At 45.9% G+C, this 17,718-nt stretch overlaps 1 protein-coding gene across 1 annotated transcript in view; it reads left to right on the top strand.

Moving 5' to 3' along the window:
* Positions 1-545: 545 nt before the first annotated feature.
* The window catches only part of LOC104403221 (tudor domain-containing protein 5-like), a gene marked incomplete at its 3' end in the record, with an annotated part of 22,343 nt that continues 5,170 nt past the window's right edge, over positions 546-17,718 (top strand). Inside the window, exons 1-7 of the mRNA XM_010011287.1 lie at positions 546-727; positions 1,613-1,819; positions 3,133-3,199; positions 4,037-4,237; positions 5,475-5,636; positions 7,683-7,791; positions 11,366-11,559. Coding sequence (XP_010009589.1) covers positions 546-727; positions 1,613-1,819; positions 3,133-3,199; positions 4,037-4,237; positions 5,475-5,636; positions 7,683-7,791; positions 11,366-11,559 — 1,122 coding nt within the window. The remainder of the gene's footprint in view (positions 728-1,612; positions 1,820-3,132; positions 3,200-4,036; positions 4,238-5,474; positions 5,637-7,682; positions 7,792-11,365; positions 11,560-17,718) is intronic.

The following is a 17,718-nucleotide window of genomic DNA, read 5'->3' as shown; positions in this document are numbered from 1 at the left end:
CTGTGCCTGGGGTTGTGCTGACCCAGGTGTCATGTTCATGGAACATAGAAATAGCATCTTTGGGATAAAATCCAACAAATTGTGCCATGTTTAGTTTGTGGGGTGTGGTGTTTGGAGTTTTTTTGGTTGGTTTTTTTAGGTGTAGATATTTGGTTTGTTTTGCTTTTCTAGCAATACCTATTCAATACTTTTGTCTAAATATGTTTTATAACTTCAATTCCTCTCTTTTATTCCTTGCAGGAATTTAAGCAAGGCTTTTTTTGTTGCACCCCTCTTTAAACTAGAGGGAATTAAAAAGGAAGAGAGAGAATGTGAAAATGAATGCTGCTGTCACAGGGGAAGTTTTAATCCCAGTTTATGCAGTTTGTTGGGATTCTTTGATATTCAGTAACTAACAGGTCCCCAGGAAAGCAGAACTGCTTTTTTACCTTAGTGGAAAGGACAGTTACGTGTGGTCAGTGCATAACAAGACATCTGAGTGCCACGCTCCTTTTATTCCTTTGTAGACTCAAGATTTGGAGCAGTCCCTACTAGACAAGTTGATAATGACTCCAGAAATCCCCCCAGATGCTGTTCAGAACAGAAGCCTTTGCAGTTTACCACCGCTGGAGAGAAGGTGCTTGGTGGGAGTCTTTGTGGAAATAATTGTCTCTCCTAGCCAGTTCTACATCCACATCTGCAGCAGCGAAACATCTGATAAACTGCAGGATATGATGGTTGAGATGAGGTGCGAACATGCTATCCTGATTCAGTACTACTACTTGTGTGTGTGTGTTTGTGCTGAGGGAACACGACGCCCAGCTGTTGGTTATGGTCACTGCTGGCTTGATTACTTAATGCAGAGATGCCAGGGCTGTACTGAAACATGTACTCATAATGCCTACCCATTGCTTCTAACTTGCAAGCAATAAATATGGTTAATAGCAATTCACAGTATTTTGGCTGTGTCCTAAACTTTAAAAGCCTGGAAAGGAATGTTAACGTTCCTTTGCACCTCTCTATTATCCATGCTACTGTGGTTAATGTGCTCAGTTAAGGCTTTTACTTCCATTTCCAACACTTACCAAAAAGCAACAAGTAATAGGCCTTTGACCTATATTTGAAAACAAAATTCTGTCATTGATTTGTCAGCTACATTATGCATTTAGAATTCTAATTCACCACAATGGTGCAACAATTGCTGTTAATTGTGTGCCAAAGTAAATGCTTGATGTCTGTGGGGCGCATGTAAGTGTGATTACAGAGTCTGCAGACATACTGTGTATGTGAGCTAGTATACCAGGACCTGGTTCATAGGAAGCACTGGCATGTCAAGGTAATGTTAAACATTAATAACTAGAATAATTGTATGTAGCCTGTGATTAATCCTTATTAATTAACTTTTTGTTGGACCCCAAGAATATAATTCAAATATTAAAAGTTTGGGTTTTCATTTTATATTGCCATTTCAGTTTGAGTGTGGCAGAACTGAGATGTAAATGATCTATTAAGTTCTGAAAATTCATGTCATGAGGACTCTGAGAAATCTGGATTCTTCTGAAGCCCTGTATATTTCCCTGTATTCATCTCCTGCATCCTACTAAGCACGGTTTCTCATTATGATCTTTTGCAGACACTGTTACTCAAATAAACTTGTTTCTGATCGTTATATCATGCCTGAGTCTTCAGTACAGCCTGGACAGCTTTGCTGTGTAGCAATCTCAAAATGGTGGTACCGTGTTATCATCCACCGTGTGATCAATGACAAAGATGTAGAGGTTTTCTACCCGGATTACGGAAACCTCGAAATTGTCCGAAAGTCTTGGCTGAGATTCCTCAAGTAAGTAAATCATAGAATGATACAGGATTACAGAATGGTTGAAGTTGGAAGAGACCTCTGGAGGTCATCCTGTCCAACCTCCCCAGTCAAGCAGGGCCATCTAGAGCAGGCTGTCCAGGATCATCTTGCAGATTTGCTGAGAGTAGACTTGCCCTATCATCCAAATCATTAATGAAGATGTTGAACAGTATTGGACCCAGTAATGACCCCTAGGGTACACTGCTAGTTCCTGGCCTCCAAGTAGACTTATACCACTGATTACCACTCGCTGAGCCTGGCCCTTCAGCCAGTTCTCAGTCTACCTCACTGTCCATCTCACCATCCAGCCCATACTTCATTAGCTTCTCTATGAGTATCTTACAGGACACAGTGTCAAAAGCCTGATAGAAATCAAGGTAAACAATACCCACTTCTCTTCTCCCACCTACCAAGCCAGTCATTTCATCATAGGAGGTTGTCAGGTGGGTTAAATATGACGACTTCTTGGTGAATCCATGCTGGCCACTCCCAGTCACCTTGTCCTTCATGTGCCTGGAAATGGTTCCCAGAATTAGTTGTTCTGCTGCCTTCCCAGATATTGAGGTGAGGCTGACAGGCCTGTCTTTCTTCAGAAAGACATCCCAGCATGTGGATTGCCTAGAAAAAATCTGGGCTTTTATTCCATAATTGTGTCTTGGAGGCATTTCCTTGCTTACATGCTAATGCTTGCCATGACATTGTTTAAGACCTATTTTTCTGATCACTCCACATCCTTTGCTCATCAGTCCTGTCCATCACTACCTCACTCTGACTTTGGGCTAAATCCTTTACTGTTTCTGCCTTCATTCCTCAGTCTTTCCTCTTGCTGCTTTCCGTTACTTTGGGGCAAGCTCCCTAATCTTCCTTCTTGGGTTCCATGGATGGATGTGAACATCCTTCTGAATGGACATCAGTCGAAGTGGGACACATTTGCAGTGTTAGAGGTACTTGTTCTCCTCTGCAATTTAGTACCTTTTCGCTATTTCTTTCTTCCCTATCATTTGCTTCAATTTGTGCCTGGCCACAGGCATTCTTTGTTTCAAAAATCATTGCTTTCTGTCTATAAGTTGGTAACCATAAGGGGGTTTGATGGGAAGATGCTTGGGCAAGGGAAGGCATAAGGGAGGAGTGTTTTCCAAAACTGCTGCCAGGCTTTAGTCATAAGTGCAAAATCCAATATGTGCCTCTCTATTTCTAAGCTGATTTTAAAACCCGGAAGAGGAGGAAGTTCTACTCTTCTGCCTGGTTTTGCTCTGTTTTTGATGTAATGTTGATGGCTTTGTTTTGTATTGTAGGTGGTGTTACTTGAAGCTTCCTGCTCAGGCCATCCCATGTTCCTTGGCATGGGTAAAACCCGTGGAGGTATGTCTTCACAGGCAGTTTTGTTTCTGGACATATATAAGAGCTGTCAAGTAGAGGTTGCCCTCAAGTAGAGGGCCTGTTGATGTTTACAGCAGAATTGTTGCTGTTAAGTTCAGCAGAGTGTGACTGCGTAACTCTCTCTGTCTTGTCTCTCTCCCTCTCTCTGTCTCTGTGCCTTCCTCTGTCTGTTTTCTTTATGATCAGAATATTCTTGCTTATATTGTTGCAGAAACAGATAGCTACTGCTAAGCTGCTGGTGAGACACTGGCACAGGTTGCCCAGAGAAGTTGTGGCTGCCCCATCCCTGGAAGTGTTCAAGGCCAGATGGATGGGACTTTGAGCACACCGGTCTAGTGGAAGGTGTCCCTTGCCTGTGGCAGGGGTTGGAACTAGATGAGCTTTAAGGTCCCTTCCAGCCCAAACCATTCTGTGATTCTATGAAACTTGTTTCTTTCCCTGCCAGTAATTCTTTTAACATTTATAATCCAGGTTCCCAGGAATTTGAGAAAACAAACAAGAAAAAAAACCCTGCAGAACCTAAAAAACTATTTTAGGCAATTGTGACAAAATCACTGGCCATCAGACCACGTTTGGAAATAGGTATTAGAGTGAAATTGGTATTAGAGTGGAAGGGCATTCCCAGTGTAGCTAGCACTTCAGGCTTTGGGGTAGTTTGCTGCATATCAGTGCTGGGAAGCTTGTCTGCTTGGCTTTCCTGTATTTGTCCCTAGCCTGACCTAGCTTAATTGCCTTTTTGACAAGTGCCTTCAAGGGAAAGTCTCAAGTGGTGGACACTGGTCTGTTTATAGTAACTTTACATTCTTGTTTCTTCTTTAGGGTATGTGGTCCAGTGCAGCAACTCTCCTATTTAAGAACCTGTGTAGTTCCAAGATACTTGTGGGCATTGTGGATGAATATGTCAATGGCATTTTGCATCTTTTCCTGTGTGACACATCCACTAAGGAGGATGTCTACTTCCACTGTGTCTTGAAGGATAAAGGATATGCTGACATCTGCGGAAATAACATTCCTTCTGAGGTCAGGAGGGAGGCATGTGCTGCTGAAAGACCCAACCAAACAATAACATCAGTTGGGTGCCTATAATGTGAAGATCTTTAGCTTGAAGCAAGTAATTTTGTGAAGAGAAAACTGGTATTCCCTGCTTTCATGTAACTTAACATTTTGTGACTGCATCTCATGGTGTCTAACTCTATGCTGAGAGCTTGCTTTTTGGTTAAGGTGGCATCTGATGGTACAGCAGCGATGTTCTGGTTTAGTAGAACTAATTATTTTCACCCTGTCTTCTAACAGGATTAGAAGGTTTTGATTTTTTTTTTTTTTAAGTTGATTAGCTTGTTAGGATTGCAGATTCATCTGGAGCTGACACACTTCTCATATTAATAAATGGAAAAGTAAAATAGCTGTAAATGTTCTGTGCATAAGGCCAAACTGAGATGGAATTAAAAGGTTGTTAAGAGATATGTTAGTTACTTCACTAGCCGTTGTTAATTCCAGCCAGGTTGGTTAGTCGTAAGTTGAGGCCCCTGATTCATCCAAACAATTAGTCAGAGCATGTTGATTAGATTTTATTGTCTAATTTAAAGTAGTGCTACACAGTGGCAGTGGCAGTTGAGTGAGGAACAAGATAGTTAAATTATTTCAGCCTTCTCTGCTGTAGGCACTGAAGATTGGTTTTGACATTAATAAACTGAATTACAGAAATGGGCTTGGTTTAAAAAGTCTTTTACTTTGCCAGTGAATGTACAATGTTGGACAGTGTAACCACATAGATTACACGTTGTCCCTTGGACCGACAGGTTGTAAGCCAGTGTGAGAGCATTTATGATTTGGGCCCATCTGTGTCGTCTGAATCTCTCAGCTCAGTTTCAGCAAGAACTGTGTAGAAATGAAAACCCTTAGAAAGGTACAGCCATGATTTTATATCTCAGCAGAAAGTCAGGCTTTACAGTCTGCTGTGCTTCTATCTGTTGTTTTAATCGATAAAGAGTGTTTTGGCAGGATTACTATGATTGTATTTTTGCATATGTATGTCCAATTTTGGGAGGAGGGGACCACTACTGAGTAATTTTATTACTCGAGAGAGAAGCTGATTTTTGTAGGAAGAGGAAGACAGTTTCTGCAAGGATTTGGAGCTAACTTGTGGGTTGTGTGCTTCTTCTTAAAACCTATTAGAAACTTGAATCATTTTTATTCTTTGTGGCAGTTACAAAGTGTTTTTCTTGACTATACTGTTTTTTTCTTTGTTTGTTCCTAGGGATTCAAGGAACTGAATCCTTTGGCCTTGTATGTTCAGCCCAGTGAGAAGTGGGAGAATGCTGAACTGGTGGAACCAGATCTTTGCTTGCAGCAGGAGTCTCTAGATGCAGATAGTGCAACAGCAACTTCAAAGCTGGTTGGGGATGAACTGTGTGATCAGGTGGGAGTTTGGCTATGGTGTAGCTATCATTCAATAAAATCAGCTCCAGGGGTCAGTAGACATTGTACTAAACCATATGTATTGGTTTAGTCCCATGCAGTTTTTTGTGGAGTTGGTGTATTGCTTTTACAAAAAGCAAGCAGAACCATAATATAAAAACTATTACACATGGACCATAAATACATCTCTAGCTGCTTGTCCTCTGATCTTTTTGCAGACTTCCGGGAGCCTGTGTGCTTAGTGATTTTGCCAGCCTCCCATATGCACCATATTTTTCAGTTAGAGGTGGAATGGACTCTCAGGACTCAAACCAGTACCAGATTCTTGAGATCAGTTTGTCTTAGCACTTTCATGCTTTGCATCCCTGGGAGCCAAGAAGTGTTGTATTTTCCTCTCACATTTCTGGGGTTTGGCAAAGGATGTATAATAACTTGGGGTGCCATTTAAATGTGGAAAAAGACCATAAGAACTAGTGGTGTATTATTTGCATTAATGGTCTTGCTCATTCCAAACTTACCTGAAAGGAAGCAATTTGCGATCCTGGTTCTTGCAGGAGGTAAGGTCATATACAACTACAGTTTTATTAAAAAGGTAACTCTAACGGTGAATGATCTCTAGATCTGGGTGCTACTTTACACCTTTTATTTCAGAGCATGTTAAAAGAGGAGCCCTTTGCTATTTAACAGATGGAGAAACTGGTGAACAGAGGGCTTAAGCAGGGAGTAAAACCCAGATCTTGAGTGCAGTCTAATGTAGTACTGCTAGAAACACCAGGAACACTTGGCTACAGGTGACTCTCTCTACTTTTCTGTGTTATTTAAATTGTAGTATTTTCATGACACATTTTACTGCAGGGGCCAAAGCACCTTTAAGTAAATGTCAGCTGTTGAAGGGTTAAGCAGTGGGCCTGCTCCAGGGCTGTTTCCTGACATTTCTCTGAAGTAAGAGTAAAAGCTAGTATAATGTTACTAACTTGTAAAGCAGTCATTTAACTAGGCTTTGTTTTAGCCAACTGTGTTTCTGTGCTAGAGAAACTCTCTGAAAGTTATATATCTTGGCTATTAATGGCCTTGCACAGTTGCTGTATTATCTGAACACAAACCAGTGTCATTTGTATGTATTTGCAAAAAATTAATGTAACATAGACTGCACATCTGAGTTCATTGTGTTTGGGGTGGGGGTTAATGGAAAAATATGGAGAGTACCCTAACTAGTTAACTATAGCAAGATCCATTTGTGTAAATAGCAGACATAGCTGGTGATTTGGAGACTAGAGGAATGTAAATGCATTCAGGTGGTTTTGTCATGTCTGATTTCAAGGGTCTTATTAGAATCCTATTCCAGAAATTGCAATCCTCTAGATCCCCTTTGTGTAAGACCGTAAATATTTCCTTCTCTGCTGTTCTGTTTAGCTCTCCAAAATGTTTTCTTCCTTGGTGCATCACTAACATGATCATCAGTGGCAGTTATAAAATAGTTCAAAATGTTTTGAGCTGGAATGAAATGTGTCTAATATGAGACTTGTTAACTGCTTAGCTAGCATTTTCTGGTAACTCCTCTTAAGTTATGGGAAACTCCCTTTGCATTGTCTGATTTTAAATTTGCCTCATCAGGATTAACAACTTTCTTTTTTACCTCCCACCCTCCTTAGGTGCAAAATGTCTGGACACTGTGTTGTATCAGCTCTGTTATGTTGGGACACTTCTCCATGGTAAAATTTTTCAGAACGCAGCAAGCAATAACCAGAAAACATTGCTTGAATAAAACTACTTTTCAAGTGATAAGTTTTACTGTGGAGAAGTTAAAGTGAGAGCTAATTTTTTGTTCATGTAACTTCCTGTCCTTCCATATTATTTCTGCCCATTAGAAGTAGCCCAAACTCTCCATATAGAAATATTAAAACTTCTGAGTAAAACAGGTAAGCTCCTTTGCATTTCTGTTACATTTTAGTGGTATCATCTGATTGCTCTGTAATTTGCTCCAGTGCATCCAGCTTTCTTCTACCCACACTAGCTGTACCTTTTCTTGTTTTGTCCGTCTCCTTAGCAATGGCACCTGTCTGATAAGGAGGAGACACAAGATGATGTGCAGCCATTTTTGGAGGAAGTGAGTGTCCCAGGAACAACAGAGCAAGACACTGAACTTGCACAGGAGGGTACAGGTGAAACTTCTACAGACCTTATGGCAGTTGTTAAGGTAAGGGTATTTTCTCAGCTATTGCTGTTGAGAGGGGTTGTTCTTGGTTTTAGATCATTTGAATAACCCTTTGATTGCTTTAACATGTTTGGGATTTTTTAAGTGACTGGCAGAGAAATTACAACTGGCTGTTAACATGGACTCAGAGCTATACATTTTCTTCTTTGCTGTTGTTTCTGGTGTTACTGATGATGCACTAGTGCTCCACTGGCACATCAAGGTATTGTGGAAACAAGACTGTTTCAGCACTTCATAGATCAAACCTGGCCCTTCTTTATTACTCTACTTCCCCTCCATTCACAGTCTTGAAGGTTACTAGGAGTAACTGGGAGTTACTGTGGAGCTGCGTCATGTAGGTCTCCTTATGAGTTAGGAGAGTGGGTTTGGGAAGGTTGCGGTTTGGGCTGTGCTTTGAGGCATTGTGTGGCGCTGGTGTTGTTTCTTAAGTGGTGGTTAATGCTGAGTCTAATAGGGCTTGCAGCATGATGTTTTGCAGAGTGTTCTCTGCTCTAGGTTCAACAGGGAGCCAGTATCACTCAGGATTTGTTGAGCTGCAGAAGGCATTGCAGAGCTGCAAGTGGGAATGTGCCCCCATGGTTTTGGATAACCACAGCTCCTTAAACATCTATAGGTTGATAGTGGCTGAGACAAAAATCTTTCTAAAAGGATGAGGGGGAGAGTCAGTTCTCTCAGTTCTCAGTTGGTTCTCTCAGTCTAGAGTAGAGCTGGAACAATCAGTGTTTCAGGGATGTTATCTGAAAGGGATAGAAAGAAAGCAAGCTGGGAAAAGGGACCTTGAGAGAGTGAGAGGAGAGGAAGGCTTCTGGTAGCATGCACAGGGCTTAAGTACAATGAGACGGAGGCAGGTGAATAGATAGCAATAGGGTCCTTGTAAGCTAACTTAAATGCTCCCCTGCAAGTATTAAACTGTGTGAGTTTCAAAGCATAGGATCTTTCTAACTGGAATAGAGAGGTCCTGTGCACATTTTCTGTCCCTGACTGTGATCTCTGTTACAGTCTTTAGAAGTGACAAAAATTTCTATTGAGGAAGACAGTGGGATGAAAAAATAATCCTACCTATAGGCAATAGGGGGAGTGAAATGCACAGTGAAATGCACCAGTCAGCTGGTTATGAGGATAGATGGGAGGACTTTGTTTCTCTGATTCCTGCTCATCTTTTGGTCTTACGATTTTGTGGCAGCATCACCAGGTGGCATTCCTTCCTTTTCAGTTTTCACTGCTCATGTTTTCCTTTTCAATGGTAGTGTTCTTAATTGCGTGATTCAGGAGGAAGAGTAGATGCTGCCTTGCTTCCTGCCCCTCATAGCACTCTTAAGGGTATCCTGTCTGGTTTGCCTCTTCTGTTAACTGAACAGCCTCCCATTTTAATTATTTCCATCCCAGCTTTTTCCAATGCTAACAGATGTTTTTAGTGTCCACCCTTACACCTTGTCTGTTTCTGCTTTGCCCTGGAGTAGCAGTGACACTGCCTGCACTGCAACAAGGATAGCGTGGGTAGCAAGAGGAGACAATCTTTAAACCTTGTTCTTTCTCTTGTTCTAACATTCGTTTTTTACCGCATGTTAGGGAGAGGTTTTCAGTGGGCTGGAGGTATCAAGCTGAGTCGTTGGTTAATTGGACTCCGATGATGCCTGTTATCCAAATTATTCTGTCTTGCCATCCTGTCAGCACTGAATTTCTGCTGCCCAGCTGTTGTAGGTCTCCTAGATACTTCAGGAGTGCCTCATGGTCCCCTTGTGGGGGACAATTTGAATCTGCTTAAATCTGCTTGTGTAAAACAATTGTTTTGTTCTGGGCTTATCCTCTGAATGCATTCTCACCAATGGGTGAAGCACCTCTGGATGCTGATCCACCCCTTCTGAAGGTGGATGCCTTTCTTCTGCTGCCTTGACAACAGAAGAACCCTGGACAGCAAGCACCTTAGTTCTGAACAGCTGTGATTGGGCAAGGTGAATTGCTGCTTGTCTGTGGTTTCACTACTTTTCTCCTCTATACTGAGTTAACAAACATTGCCTCTAGTCCTTATCTAGGGCTGAGACATGTGTGACAATCCCTGAAACTTAAATATAATTTGTATTCTAAGCAAAAATGCAGAGGGACTTCCTCTGACTCAGCTCCCACTCCCTTGCAGAAACTCCCTCTGTCATTGCCATCATTTGTTCTGTGTGGGGCTGCTGATAGATGAACCAGCTGTTAATTCCTTGCTTAAGACATGATGATTTGTATCTTGTAATAATCTGTCATTCTTCAGCTGTGTAGGAAAAGATGCCTTTTGGCCGAGGTTGTGAGGAACTAGGGGTCTCTGGGGTGTGGGGTTTTGGGTTTTGTTTGTTTTGTTTTTTTTCAAATCATCCACTTGCTGACATTCCAGTTCTTCGCAGACTTTGAGAGATAATAAAGATTAGAGCAGCTAATGAACCAAGCATGCACTAATGACACCCTCTCCTGAGTGGTTTTTTTTGTATACATTTGCAGACACGCCATTGTCTTGAAGAGTCCTCAATGCCTGCTGTCTTATTCAAGTCAGTGGAAGACTTTTACACCTCCTATATGTACTCTAAGGAACCAGGAGGAGTGAGCCAAGATAAGCCTAATCAGATAGAAAGATTTTCCAGCAATCTCCAACTTTGTGAAGCTGTACATCCCTCTGTTCTACTTATGGCAATACCGTTTATGGACAACCATAACAGTACGAATAGATTTGTCAGTTAAGGTTAACACGGCAGAAAGCCGAGCAGCCTGTTAACTGTGCTGCGAGTCTTGCAGTCACTATTGGGTGTCTTAGGACTGGTGCTCCTTCTTTGCTAGATGAAAATGTTGGTGTTTTTATGGGACGGAGATGTGACAGTAATAAATGACTGCGTGCAATGCATTGGTTTGACCTTAGTGCAGCAAAATGGATTCCTAAATGTTTAATGGGAACAAATGAATTGAGGTTTATTTCTCCCTCTGTTGATTTTTATTGTCTTTTTTTAGACTTTCTGCTGCTTTCATGCAGAAGTCTTTGTTTCTCCACTTCATACATGAGCCTGTTTGTTTCATACCAAGAGTCTCTCGATCTCTCAGCTGTAAGGGACAAATCTTAAACCTTATAAGGTCCCTCTCTGGGTGTTCATTTTCCATCTTCCAAATGATGAAGAAATTTACAACACTCATATGAGAGTTGCCTTTTTTACGAGGTAGATTAATGACTCGCTAAAGGCAGTGCCTGTTTGTGCCTTGAAACAGAGCTTTCTGCTCTCTCTCTGGAGTGGAGACCCAGTTCTCCAGACAGGAGCTACTCAGTTAACACCTGATTTCCCACCTCTGGGAAAACTGGGGGGGCCACTGGGAGGAGCAGGTGAGAGGCTCTTGGAAGATACAGTGTTGGGCTCATCAAATAGGTGGGCAGTAGAAAGTCCTCTTGCCATGACCTAGTAAGGCCCAGGCAAAATGTATTTCAGTCTAAACTGGAGCTCTTAGAGTTGCCAGTGTCGATACCATCTTTCTTTTCTGTGTCCTTCCTTATGCAGATGAAGAGCAAATGAAGAGCAAAGACCATCCCGGGGGTCTTGCAGTTAGCCTGTGCTTTGCCAGTGGGCTGTCTGAAATGGGGCTGTCTCGGAAACTCTGTGTCCCTCCTACCACGCTACCTGCAGTGCTGGCAGCTGCACGCTTAGCCTCTTCCAGTAACTACTTCCACTGGCTCCCCAGCCTGAGAAAAAAGGTGTGAGAAGAGAGGAGAAGCTGGAGCAGCTGCCGAGGACAGCAAAGGCCTTCTCTGTGACTGTGCTGTCATTTTCTTTGTTCAGAAATGTTTAATCCCTTGAAAATCTTGGAGACTTACACCTATTCATATGTGCCCGGTACATGTGATAAATGTTACTTTTACTGTTAGGAAAGTAGTTTGGTTTTGTTGTGCTGGTTTACTGCTCTTTAATGGTTCAGGAGAACATTTAAGCGTCACATTATGTTATATATTCTTTAAGTTTAGGAGAGGGAAACTGACTATCTGTCCCTCCCTCCTTCAGCGCATGAGCAGTTTGACATTGTGTGCAGAGATGTTTTTGGTTTTTAACACAGTGGATGCTCTACGTGGTCTTTGCTGTTTGAAGAGCTGGTTGTATCCCAGCTCAAGACTCAGACCATTCAGGTGTTGGTAATTTGCAAGAAGATACCTTTCCCAAGAAGATGCTCTGAATGTTGGTGAATTATGATGCCACTCATACGAAGCATCAGGAATCCCATGTTACAGATACTGAATGAAATCTCTGAAGAATCCAGACGAAGCTTGATGTTGGCCATGTTTATGTAGGTTGTTGCCTGTGGCAAGAAATCCTCTTGAGCTTGAGTTTGTTAATGCAGAGAAAAGCTGTGGACATAGAAGTGCCCTGGTTATGAATGGTGGTGTTCAACTGGTTTGCTGGTGCCCAGACTGTTCCTCAGGTCTTTGGGAGCTTCAAGGACCGTTCTGTACCCATCTGTAAACGTGCCAGAGGTATGTTTCACTGCAGACCACCAAGTAAAGCTCAAAATAGGGCTTAACATTAATATTGCAGTGGATAAAAGACCAGCATAAGAAGTTTATTGTTTTGACTTGATCTTTAAAGCTCTCTTCCAACCCAAACCATTCCATGACTATTTTGTTTTAATTTCAGCATTTAGGGGTGGGTTTGGATGTGAAAGGTCTTTAAAAAAAAACAAACAAAAAAAACCCACAAAAAAAAGGTAGAAAGAGAAAATCTGGGGCTCACTGGGAAATGACCGTGCAGAAAGCATGAATGAAGGAGACTGAAGCAGAGAGGTAAGGAGCTGGGCCTTGAGCAGGGGCTATAGAACCCTGCGAGAAGGTTTAGAGGTTGCCTGACTTCTCTGGTCCCGTGTTCAAGCTGGGGGCTTGCCTCAGTTGCTTAGCATAGAGAGTAACTGAAACAGAGCTGAGGTTGCTCACAGCTGTCTGGTGATGGAGCGCTTCCCTCCAGCACCACCCTCTCTGCCGCAGGAGTCCTTTTTTTGGTTGCAGGGAGGTGAGAACTGTGGCTAGTCCTGAGGAGACCCCTGTGTCCTCTACTGCCTGTCCCCGGGCTGCAGCAGGAGGCCAGCAGGCTGGAGGAGCTGTCACCACGTCCTTGCCAGATCACTGCTAGGTGGCGGCCGAGGCTAGCTCTCTGCTCCCTTCAGCCTAAAACTCTGGGGCTCTGGGGGTGAGGGAGGTGAGGAGCTGAAGATCTTGCTGGGTGGGCATCATTCCCATCCCCAGCTGAGGCTGCCTGGGGTACAGCAAGTCCTGCAGCTGCCTGGCAGTGTAACTGGGAGCTTCTGGGAATGGGTGCAATTGGGGGTCTGGGAGGGTTGTGTGTGAACACTGGGAGCGCTTACTTGTGTGCAGAAAGTGAGAAGTGAGCCTATTCTTGGCTATTAACCACTGCACATCACCCTTTTTGCGTGTTCTTCCTGGGTACCTGTTGGTGTGCAGGGCCTTGCTGTGATCCCGTGCTGGTGCTTAACTGGTCAAGATATCTTTATTCCTATGAGGTTTTGCCATTCACATGTCATCTGCAGGTGCTTGATTAGTTTTCCACACCCTTTCAATCAAGATAAAAGGTGTATGAAGAACTGAAGAACTTTAACCCTGAGCCTGGATAGCCCCCCAGCACCCAAGGGGCAGAAAACCCACCTGGAGCTGCTCCCCTGCGCCAGAGTGACCTGGGCTGATCTTTCGCATCTGTGTGGCAGCATCTCCCTCCACAGAGCAGCTCAGGTCATGTTTCTCGTGCCTAGCAGGTCCCTGTTTGTATGTTTGTTGCCTAAGGCAGTAGAAAAAGAGAAAGAGGCCTCAGGCTGGAAAGCGATGCCGTATTTGTGTCCCTGCTCTGGGGCATTGCTGTGCTTGTGCCAGGGGGTGGGGAAGGAGAGGTGGCTGTGCCAAGCATCAGGAAAAAAAAGAGCAAGACACGAGGTACCCAGCCCTGCAGAGGTGTCATGAGAAGGAGGAAGGTGTTCTGCCCTGTGACAGCCCTGTCTCTGCAGGGGTCAGGTCTGTCCTGGAGGGGCCGGGGATCCCACCCCATCCTCGAGGAACAACTCCATGGGGCACTGTGAGCCCTTCTACAAGAGTACCATGGGGCGGACATGCATGCAAAGGGTTCAAGCTCCTCCAGCAGAGAGCAGCTTGGGGTGGAGCTTGCTTTCCTCTCTTCTGCCCCTAGTTTCCACCCTCCCCATAGCTGTGGGGCAGCCATGCACAGGCAGAGGTTATTAACTGGGAGTCCCGCAGGCAGAGAACCAAAATGTTTAGAGCAAATTAAAAATTGAAGGGTGGTGCAGCTCTGCAGCTCTCCCTAAAAGCTGGGGTGAAGCAAACACCGGTGAGGTGTGCGCTCCAGGGACTCGCTAATGGACTCGGGTGATGTGCAGGGTCTGGGGTCAGCCCTGCCAGGGGGATGGAGCTGGGGCAGGCAGCTCTCCCCCCCGCTGCGGTGCTGGGAAGCAGGTGCTGGCATCTTGGAGATGGAAATGTGGGGTCAGCTGGGGCCATACATGCAGGAGCAGAGCCAGACCTGACCCAACTAGAGAAGGACCCTGGGGTGACAGTGGGTCTGGAGAGGGTGAGGAGTAATGCTCTGGGCAGGGATGTCATTTTGGCGGGGGGAGGCTATGGAGGAGTGTGCGGTGGTGTCTGTGTGCAGCTGCCTGGCCATGGCAGTAACTGAGTGCTTTGAGTTTTAAACGGGCTGTCAGGAAGCATTTGGCTGACAGGGAGGAGGCTGCAAAGTGACAGCTTGCTTTGGATGAGCAAAGTGCTGTGGAGGCAGCCAAACAAACGCCTCCCTCCCAGTGCCCCAGCACACAGCCAGGCTTGGCAGGGCTAAGGTTGGGGTACCCAAGCTACATGCTGAAGGCATGAGGGGTCCTGGACTAGCCTCTGCTGTTGCTGTGTATGGTGCTAGCTCGGTGTGGTTGAAATTTTCCAGATCAATGCATCAGCCCATCCCTTCCCTGCTGCCCCTCTGCACTTTTGGCTCAACCCATGCTTTGCAAAGTGGGGTTCAATGCAGCACGTCGTTTGGGCTTAAAAACCACAATCAAGTGCTTCTGACCCCAAAAACCTTTGTCTCTTTTAGATTTTTTTTTTTTTTTTCAGATGGAAATTGACTCTTCCTGCTTTGCTGAGGATAAAAGTGCACTCAACCTTGCATCAGATTGTTTCACTTGACCCATGAGTAAATGCTTTTCTTTCCTCTGACCTGGAAGGATTTCTTTTTCCTTCCATTTGGCAAGAAAAAGGAAAAAGCTAATTCTCAGTACAGGTCACTGCAAAACAAAGTCTCTAGCTGGGGCTAGCTTTTCAGCCTGAGCACTGTGCTAAAAACCATCAGCTCTTCCCACTGCTCCCAAGTGCATGCATCAGTCCCTGGAGTGGCTCCCTTTCTCTTGCACTAAAAAGCCCCACTTTCCCCCGCATCTTGCTGGAAGCAAACACTGCCAGGTGGGAGAGCAGCCTCTGGCTGCTGGGTTTCAGATGGGGATGGTGCTTGCGCCTTGCTGGCTTTTTGGAGCATGACTTAGCAGCCACCCCAGGATGATTCCTACAAGCTAACCCCCACTTCATCTCTGCAAAAGCCCCTTTGGGTGTTTTGAGGGGATGCTGAGATATTCCTGCTTGCAGGAAGGAGGGTGAAGGAGAGCTGGGGCAGCAATGCTGCTGGAGCATCCCTGAGGTGGGAAATGGGTCAGTGCTGCCTTTTAGTTGAATCATGGCTGTGCTCTGGGGTGGATGGGGCTTAGTACCAGCTGCAAGGGTCTGTGCACACCCTGTCCCACAGAAACAGGGGCTGTGGGTGTCCTCCTGAGCACCCACTTGCATCTAAGTGAGACCTCCCATCTCTTCTCCCATCTCCATCTTGGACCTGGCTGCTTGGGTGTTGTTCCCAGCATCAGTGGCACTGCTCCAAGTGCAGCACCCAAAGGAGGGGGGTGGGAGTGAGTTCTTGCAGGTGCTGTGCAATGCCTTGAGCCTACAGGCGGCAAGAGGAAGGGGTGAGCAGCTCATGGCATGGGCTGCTCTGTACCCAGAGTTTAGGGAAGTAAAACTACCATCCCACAGCAACCAGTTGGATGTGGGGCTGTTCCTGTTGAAACCCTTCACCATCACTGCTGGTGCTGATGATGGGTTAGTAGGGCAAACAAGGAGGGCTTGGGACAGGCGAGGTTCCCCCCAGTCCCCGCTGCCCTCACCCTGCGTGTGTGTGGGCTCCTCATCCTCTCCTGGCTGCCAGGAGGTTTCTGTTCTGGTTCAGCTCTTCCAAGGCAGAAGCTGATTGCAGAGGGGTTGCGATCTCACTTATGCTTTTAATCCCATTGCTGTCAAGCTCCATTAGGAGGTTTGGCTTCATCTTGCTACCTCTGGGGCTGGGCCGCTGCTTGCCCAGCCTGAAATGAGGACATGCCTGGGCTACGCTGGAGTGGGCAGAGGAGGTAGGGGTGCTTTTGGGGCCGTCGTTACCACTACTGCTCTCCCCAGTGCTTCCAGCTCTTCAGGGTGCTCAAGGGGAGACTGGCCTGGCTGCTTTGGGAGCAGGATGGAAAGGAGTTGGGGTGGCAGCAAGCACCATTTCCCCGGGCATTGAGGGTGTTTGAAAACCTTTCAGCACTTGCAGCTGCAGCCCGTGCTGTTCTCCACACCAGGAGTGTGGCTCCATGTCGGTCACCTGCTCACGACCTCCCCCTGCTCTTGTCACAGCATATGTGGCTGTGTTCACGCTGTGTGCAGCCAGGCATCCCTCTCCATGCTGCTGCACGTGGCTTCTAGTGCCTCAGTGGGAGGTAACGCAGCGGGAGAAGGTGATTGTGGGAAGGGGAGCTAATGGGCTGAGCATCCTTCCCTGCCTCGCAAAATGGGCTGCACAGTTCAGTGATGGGAGGGGAAGGTGCTGTCACTGATCCCTGCCCCAGCCACTGTGAGCACCTCCTGGGATTTCCAGGGTGCTCACGCTCCAGGCACACATGCTGCAGGAAGGCTGAGGGCTGTCCTAGGACCAGCCCAGCTCATCATTGCTCTCCTGAGCTTGCTCACAACAGTTTTGCAGCCCTGTCTGCCCATGGGCTTGCAGCTACCTGGGAAGGAGCTGATACATGATGAGAGCATGATGGAGGGCAGGGAAGATGTGAAACAGAGAGCAGGAGCCCTAAAAGCACCAGGGGGCTGACTGGGTGGTCATCAGGGTAATGTCTCAACTTTATCCAACCTCCCTGCTAACTATGCTCAAGGAGAGTACTGCCAGGCTGGCGTTCCCACGGCCAGGAGCAGCCAGTGCCAGGGTTTGGCAGGGTCTGCTGTATTGATTATGGCTAAAGCATGGCTGTGAGAGGTTTCTGTGCAGCGAGGGAGGCTGGGGACAGCTCTGTTGCAAAAAGAAGGGGAAAAAACCTTCAAGGGGCTGTTGCCATAGTGCAGGTCTTCAGCCCTGCCCTGTGCTTGGCCTTAGGGATGCTGATGCTTGTTGGGGTCGGGTTAGCACCTCTGCAACCCCTGCCCCTTGCTGGTGCCCTCTGTGCTTTTTTTTTTGGCTAGCACATGATCCTGGCTTCATCCCCATGGGTTTGCCCTGTGCTGCTGTGTCGTGTGGATGGCTCGCTGCTGATCCCTGGGAGAACGCTTCAACCGAACCGCATTACCCTGAGCCTGGAGACATGGTCAGTGTACATGTGGTAAGGCTGGAAGGAGTTAACTTTCTGCTCTCTCTGTCCTTCCTTCCCACCCTGCTGAGAATCACCCAAACTCCCCCTGGGACCAGTGGGCCGTGGTGGGCTTGTCCCCACACTCAGGGGTGGCCCTGCTTGGAGCTGTGTGAACCACACGTCCCACAGGGTGTCTTTTCCCTAC

Source organism: Nestor notabilis, unplaced genomic scaffold (genome assembly GCF_000696875.1).
Source record: "Nestor notabilis isolate BGI_N333 unplaced genomic scaffold, ASM69687v1 scaffold21203, whole genome shotgun sequence".
NCBI classification, from domain to species: Eukaryota; Metazoa; Chordata; class Aves; order Psittaciformes; family Psittacidae; genus Nestor; species Nestor notabilis.
This window is presented reverse-complemented; position numbering and strand designations above follow the sequence as displayed.